This window comes from Cetorhinus maximus, unplaced genomic scaffold (genome assembly GCF_964194155.1).
Source record: "Cetorhinus maximus unplaced genomic scaffold, sCetMax3.hap1.1 HAP1_SCAFFOLD_4533, whole genome shotgun sequence".
NCBI classification, from domain to species: domain Eukaryota; kingdom Metazoa; phylum Chordata; class Chondrichthyes; order Lamniformes; family Cetorhinidae; genus Cetorhinus; species Cetorhinus maximus.
In genome coordinates this window covers 1-7,500 of record NW_027600436.1, presented here as the reverse complement: position 1 = coordinate 7,500, position 7,500 = coordinate 1, and the positions used below count along the sequence as shown (strand labels likewise).

At 61.3% G+C, this 7,500-nt stretch overlaps 1 protein-coding gene across 1 annotated transcript in view; it reads right to left on the bottom strand.

Moving 5' to 3' along the window:
* The window catches only part of LOC144678529 (ataxin-2-like protein), a gene marked incomplete at its 3' end in the record, with an annotated part of 12,471 nt that extends 6,542 nt beyond the window's left edge, over positions 1 to 5,929 (bottom strand). Inside the window, exons 1-4 of the mRNA XM_078538281.1 lie at positions 5,824 to 5,929; positions 4,461 to 4,664; positions 1,498 to 1,593; positions 100 to 173 (exon numbers count right to left, since the gene is read on the bottom strand). Coding sequence (XP_078394407.1) covers positions 100 to 173; positions 1,498 to 1,593; positions 4,461 to 4,664; positions 5,824 to 5,920 — 471 coding nt within the window. The remainder of the gene's footprint in view (positions 1 to 99; positions 174 to 1,497; positions 1,594 to 4,460; positions 4,665 to 5,823) is intronic.
* Between the last annotated feature and the right edge of the window lie 1,571 nt (positions 5,930 to 7,500).

Genomic DNA, 7,500 nt, shown 5'->3' with positions numbered 1-7,500 from the left:
CTCCTTATTTCTCAACTCGCCTTGGCGCCCGGACGCGGTTGTGGGGGAGGTAGAGTTTGGGGGTGGGGGGGGAAAGGGGGGTAGTGTTGGGTTCCTTACCCGGAAATCTTCCCCGAATTTCTTCAGCTCTTCGATCTGGTTCCGCTTGTGGTCTGAAGGAGACTGCAGCAGCCCTGCCGAATCACAGCCGTGCGTCGTGTGCGTGGGGTTGGGGGTGGGTGGAGTAAAGGAAGGAGGAAGGGAAAATAAAAAGAAACAACAGGAGGTTAATGCTCAAAGGTTCGCGAGACTGGTCCCTGGGACGAGGAGAGGTCGAGTGCAACAGGGTCTATGTTCCCCGGAGTTTCGAAGAACGAGCGGTCGTTTTGAAGGGCTTTGACAGGGTCGATGCTGAGAGGCTGTTTCCCCCCCCTCTCCCCGGGCTGGAGAGTCTAGAACACGGGGGGTCCCAGTCTCAGGAGAAGGGGTCGGACATTTTGGGGCTGAGATGAAGGAGAAATGTCTTCACTCGGGGAGGGTTGTGAATCTTTGGAATTCTCTACCCCAGAGAGCGGTGGGTGCTCCGTCATCGAGTAGGTTCAAGACCCGGGAGATCGAGAGATGTTTGGACACTGAGGGAGATCGAGGGATATGGGGGAGTTGAGGGAGAAGATCAGCCACAGGCTGGATTAAGGTGGAGTTGAGGGGGAAGATCAGCCACGGGATGTTTGAAGGGCGGGGCAGGCTTGAGGGAGGGCTTACTCCTGATCGTGGTTCGGGTGACAGGAAAGCAGTGGGTGTGCAGGTCGGGATGAGCAGGAATCGCTGGGATTGGAGCGAGGAGCGGGGACGGAGACATGGGACTGGACACCGTACAGTCAGCGAACATCCCCACTTCTGACCTTATGATGGAAGGAAGGTCATTGATGAAGCAGCTGAAGATGGTTGGGGGCGAGGACAGTAACCCTGAGGAACTCCTGCAGTGATGTCCTGGAGATGAGGTGACTGACCTCCCAACAACCACAACCATCTTCCTTTGCGCTCGGTATGACTCCAACCAGTGGAGAGTTTTCCCCCTGATTCCCATTGAGTCCAGTTTTGCTCGGGCTCCTTGATGCCACACTCGGTCAAATGTGGCCTTGATGGTCAAGGGCAGTCACTCTCACCTCACCTCGGGAGTTCAGCTCTTTTGTCCATGTTTCAACTAAAGCTGTAAGGAGGTTGGGAGTCGAGGGGTCCAAACTGTGTCGGTGAGTTTATCTGGTTCTCCACTCACAAATATACACACAGCACGGGAGAGCGGGAACCCAGTGAGGCACACACACACACACACACACACACACGCAGGCGCGCTCACGGTCGCGCACACACACACGCACGGGCGCGCGCAGGCGCACGCACACACGGGCACACGCAGGTGCGCGCGCCCACACACACACAGGCGCGCGCGCACACACAGAGGCGCGCACAGACACACACAGGCGCACACGAAGGCACACAGAGGGGGACGGTGGGTACCTTTTCCTGCTGCTTTGCTCAACTCCAGAGAGCCTGGTGGGGAAATCTCGGCCGGTCGCGCCAAATCCTTCCCAGTGGACGGGGCCATTTCTTTGACTAGAAAGAGGAGATCAGGCAGAGTCAAACGGCGTCATCGCCCAAACCCGGCCTCCACTCAGGTACAAAAGCTTCACGCCCAGAGAGTTCTGACCAGCGGGGCCGCTGGGTGGTTATGGTGGTGGGGAAGACAGGAGAGTGGGGCTGAGGCCACAGTCCAATCAGCCACGGTCGGATCGGTTGTGGGGGGGGGTAGAATGGCCGACTCGCATCCCGAACTTGTACGTTCCAACTGATGATCCCAGTTTCAGGACGTCTCACAGCCCCATCACCCTGCACACCCAAACCCAGACCGTCGCTGCAAACCGAACTGAACACACCCAAAGACACAGAGTAGAGCTGAGGGAGTGCCCGCACTGTCGGAGGGTCAGTGCTGAGGGAGCGCCCGCACTGTCGGAGGGTCAGTGCCGAGGGAGAGCCGCGCTGTTGGAGGGTCAGTGCCGAGGGAGCGCCGCACTGTCGGAGGGTCAGCGCCGAGGGAGCGCCACACTGTCGGAGGGTCAGTGCCGAGGGAGCGCCGCACTGTCGGAGGGTCAGTGCCGAGGGAGCGCCCGCACTGTCGGAGGGTCAGTGCCGAGGGAGAGCCGCGCTGTTGGAGGGTCAGTGCCGAGGGAGCGCCCGCACTGTCGGAGGGTCAGTGCCGAGGGAGAGCCGCGCTGTTGGAGGGTCAGTGCCAAGGGAGCGCCACACTGTCGGAGGGTCAGTACTGAGGGAGCGCCGCACTGTCGGAGGGTCAGTGCTGAGGGAGCGCCGCACTGTCGGAGGGTGAGCGCTGAGGGAGCGCCGCACTGTCGGAGGGTCGGTGCTGAGGGAGCGCCGCACTGTCGGAGGGTCAGTGCTGAGGGAGCGCCGCACTGTCGGAGGGTCAGTGCTGAGGGAGCGCCGCACTGTCGGAGGGTCAGTGCTGAGGGAGCGCCGCACTGTCGGAGGGTCAGTGCTGAGGGAGCGCCACACTGTTGGATGGTCAGTACTGAGGGAGCGCCGCACCGTCGGAGAGTCAGTACTGAGGGAGCGCCGCACTGTCGGAGGGTCAGTGCTGAGGGAGCGCCGCACTGTTGGAGGGTCAGTACTGAGGGAGCGCCGCACTGTCGGAGGGTCGGTGCTGAGGGAGCGCCGCACTGTCGGAGGGTCGGTGCTGAGGGAGAGCCGCACTGTCGGAGGGTCAGCGCTGAAGGAGCGCCGCACCGTCAGAGGGTCAGCGCTGAGGGAGCGCCGCACTGTCGGAGGGTCAGTGCTGAGGGAGCGCCACACTGTCGGAGGGTCAGTGCCGAGGGAGCGCCCGCACTGTCGGAGGGTCAGTGCTGAGGGAGAGCTGCACTGTTGGAGGGTCAGCGCCGAGGGAGCGCCGCACTGTCGGAGGGTCAGTGCCGAGGGAGCGCCGCACTGTCGGAGGGTCAGTGCCGAGGGAGCGCCGCACTGTCGGAGGGTCAGCGCTGAGGGAGCGCCGCACTGTCGGAGGGTCAGTGCCGAGGGTGCGACGGCCAGAGAATGCAGGGGGGGGGTTAAGTCCCTGACATTTCACCTTCTGTGACCTGGGATTAAGTCCCTCAGGGGTGGACCGGTGTTGCTGCCATCACCAAGTCCCCGACTGGCGCTCGGAGCCACGAGCTTGTGATTCAGGGGGTGGGCACAGGAGCCTGTTGTTAACCTGAGTGCACTGCGGACATTCGGGTGCCGCCCTGGTGCTCAGACCCCCCGGCTTTCAACGAGGTATCTAATGGGGCGGGCGGGGGGGGGTGAAAAGGTGAGGTTGTCCACTTAGGATGGCAGGAATAGGAAAGCAGGGTATGATTTAAACCGTGAGAGGTTGCGGGATTCTGAGGTACAGAGGGATCTGGGCGTCCTGGTGCACGAATCACACAAAAAAGTTGGTGTGCAGATGCAGCGAGTGATCGGGGAAGGCGAGAGGGACGTTGTCCTTCATTGCGAGGGGGGGATGGAGTGAGGAAAAGTGGGGAAGTCTCGCTCCGACTGTCCAGGGCGTCGGTGAGACCCGCTCCTGGAGCACTGCGGACAGTTTCGGTCTCCTGACTTAAGGAGGGACAGACTCGCGCTGGAGGCCGTTCAGAGAAGCCTCACTCGGACCGATTCCTGGGACGAACGGGGGGGTGGGGGGTTTGTCTTGTGAGGAGAGGTTGAGCAGTTTGGGCCCTGTACCCCCCGCATTGGAGTTTAGAAGAATGAGAGGCGATCTTATCGAGACAGATAAGATTCGGAGGGGGTAGGGGGCTCGACAGGGGTGGATGCTGGGAGGATATTTACCCCCCTCGTGTTGAGGAGGGGGGGGGGGGAATCTAGAACGAGGAGGGAGGGAGGAGGGGGCACAGTTTCAGAATGAGGGGTTGAAGACGGAGAGGAGGAGGAATTTCTTCTCTCAGAGGGTGGTCAGTCTGTGGGATTCTCTCCCCCTCCACCCCTAGAGAGCAGTGGAGGACGGGGCGTTGGATATACTCAAGGCCGAGTGAGGCGGGTTTCTGATCGACGAGGGGGGTCAAGGGTTAATGGGGTGAGGGTGTGGTCACTGATAGGAAAGTCAGGTCAGCCATGAGTGGCGGGTAGCAGGCTGGATGCCTCCTGTTCACCTGATGCCTTGCGCTGTCCACTTTGCCTCACAACAAGCCTTTCGTGCAGCACTTTATCCAGTGCCTTCCGTTAGTCCATATAATCCGCATCCGACACACATCAATCTTTATCTCTGCTCCGGCGAATCTTGTGGCCCCGTCAACGGGCAGGACGCAAAAGCTCTTGGCGCAGCAGCCTCACCATATGCCGATGACGCTTCACCCGCGCCTGGCAAGGCTGCACACCCACCCCACCCCCCGGCACCCACCGCCCCCAACCCCCCACCCACCCCGCCGAACCCTTACCGTCTGTGAAGGTCGGTGCCGGGGTGGCCGGCTTGGGAGACGAAGAGCCGGCCGGGTCCAGGCTCCCGGAGGCGGGAGGGGGCTGGCCCCGGGTCTCCGGAGGCGAGGTCGGGCTGGGCGCCGACGCGGGTAGGTCCTGGGCGGCGTGGGTGGGCGCCACTGCGCCGGGCTTGGGAGAGCGGGGGTGGTACGGTCGGCTGGTACCTGGAGCAGGGAGACAAAAAGCAGTAGGTAGCCAACGTCAGGTAGGTGATGGACAGCGAATGAATGAGGTTCAGGGAGCAGGTCAACAAACGCCAACAAAGGCTATGAGTGCCGGTAATCAGTGCCGCGCACTGTCGGAGGGTCAGTGCTGAGGGAGCACCGCACTGTCAGAGGGTCAATGCTGAGGGAGCGCCGCACTGTCGGAGGGTCAGTGCTGAGGGAGCGCCGCACTGTGGGAGGGTCAGTGCTGAGGGAGCGCCGCACTGTCGGAGGGTCAGTGCTGAGGGAGCGCCGCACTGTGGGAGGGTCAGTGCTGAGGGAGCGTCGCACTGTGGGAGGGTCAGTGCTGAGGGAGCGCCGCACTGTCGGAGGGTCAGTGCCGAGGGAGCTCCGCACTGTCGGAGGGTCAGTGCCGAGGGAGAGCCGCACTGTCGGAGGGTCAGTGCTGAGGGAGCGCTGCACTGTCGGAGGGTCAGCACTGAGGGAGAGCCGCACTGTCGGAGGGTCAGTGCTGAGGGAGCGCCGCACTGTCGGAGGGTCAGTGCCGAGGGAGCGCCGCGCTGTCGAAGGGTCAGTGCCGAGGGAGCGCCGCACTGTCGGAGGGTCAGTGCTGAGGGAGCGCCGCACTGTCGGAGGGTCAGTGCTGAGGGAGCGCCGCACTGTCAAAGGGTCAGTGCCGAGGGAGCGCCGCACTGTCGGAGGGTCAGTGCTGAGGGAGCGCCGCACTGTCGAAGGGTCAGTGCCGAGGGAGCGCTATGTTAATTTGAAGGGTATGACGCTCAGGTGAAGGGCGCTGTTTAATAAAGTACCCTGAGCACTTACAAAGAGAGACCGTGACATTTTGTTTTGATTTGACAAGGTAAGATTTTGGCCGATTGTTACAGTTACTCCATTCAAGGGGCCACCACGATCATTTAATTCTTTGATTTTGTCCATTGGTTTGATGTTCCACTCAAGACAATATAAAGAGAGACCGCCGGGGATACACCAGTAAGAGGCAGGAGGCAGACGCTTGTAACGCTGGAGTCTATAAATAAATCTATTATCGAGAAATGCATTCCTGCCTAATTTCACAGTTCACCAACTGGCTTGGGGCCAACGTCACAAAAGCCAGGATGGAGACTGACTTGGGAGAGCGGTTAACAACCTGGGTGTTTACCTGCGGCAGGAGGATGCGGAGACGCATCTGAGATTGGACCACCTCGACCCATCAAGGGCTTGCCCCCTCGTGTGGGGCGCTGAGCCTTGGGAGACATTCTGGAAGACCCTGGTGGGGCAGGAGAAAGAAACTTGAGGTCAGTAGGGAGGGGGCGAGTGACGGGGGGGAGAGAGAGAGAGAGCACGCGCGAGGCAGAGAGAGAAGAGAGAGAGAGAGCACGCGCGAGGCGGAGAGAGAAGAGAGAGAGAGAGCACGCGCGAGGCGGAGAGAGAAGAGAGAGAGAGAGCACGCGCGAGGCGGAGAGAGAAGAGAGAGAGAGAGCGCGCGAGGTGGAGAGAGAGAGAGCGCGCGCGAGGCGGAGAGAGAGAGCGCGCGCGAGGCGGAGAGAGAGAGCGCGCGCGAGGCGGAGAGAGAGAGCGCGCGAGGCGGAGAGAGAGCGCGCGAGGCGGAGAGAGAGAGCGCACGCACAAGGCGGAGAGAGAGAGCGCGCGCACAAGGCGAAGAGAGAGAGCGCGCGCACAAGGCGGAGAGAGAGAGCGCGCGCACAAGGCGGAGAGAGAGAGCGCGCGCACAAGGCGGAGAGAGGGAGCGCGCGCACAAGGCGGAGAGAGGGAGCGCGCGCACAAGGCGGAGAGAGGGAGCGCGCACAAGGCGGAGAGAGAGAGCGCGCACAAGGCGGAGAGAGAGAGCGCGCACAAGGCGGAGAGAGAGAGAGAGCGCGCACAAGGCGGAGAGAGAGAGAGCGCGCACAAGGCGGAGAGAGAGAGCGCGCACAAGGCGGAGAGAGGGAGCGCGCGCACAAGGCGGAGAGAGGGAGCGCGCGCACAAGGCGGAGAGAGGGAGCGCGCGCACAAGGCGGAGAGAAGGGAGCGCGCGCACAAGGCGGAGAGAGGGAGCGCGCGCACAAGGCGGAGAGAGGGAGCGCGCGCACAAGGCGGCGAGAGGGAGCGCGCGCACAAGGCGGCGAGAGGGAGCGCGCGCACGCGAGGTGGAGAGAGAGAGAGAGAGAGAGACAGCGCGCGAGAAGAAACTTACTCTTCCCTTCATATTCCAGACACTAGCAGCAACAACTAAATAAGTACTTGTGTGTATACTACAACCTCACCATAACAGAACAGCGAGATGGCTATTCCAGATTTACCTCAAAAGCTCCCCTTTTACCTTCAAAACAGTTTAGTGCAGGAGCCACATTAACATCAGTAGAGATACAGTCAGTAACACAGGGCGCTGGGGGGAGAGGGGTTACTGAGTGACAGTGTGAGGAAGCTGGATTAACATCAGTAGAGATACAGTCAGTAACACAGGGGCTCTGGGGGGAGAGGGGTTACTGAGTGACAGTGTGAGGGGGCTGGATTAACATCAGTAGAGATACAGTCAGTAACACAGGGCGCTGGAGGGAGAGGGGTTACTGAGTGACAGTGTGAGGGAGCTGGATTAACATCAGTAGAGATACAGTCAGTAACACAGGGCGCTGGAGGAGAGGGGTTACTGAGTGACAGTGTGAGGGAGCTGGATTAACATCAGTAGAGATACAGTCAGTAACACAGGGCGCTGGAGGAAGGCGCTGAGGGCTGAGAGATCTGACCTCCAGCTTGATTTTGCTTGCGGCTGAATTTACCAGCATCCGCCCACCCATGGCCGCCCGGCCCCGTGAAGCCGGGGGAGGCAAAGGGGGCC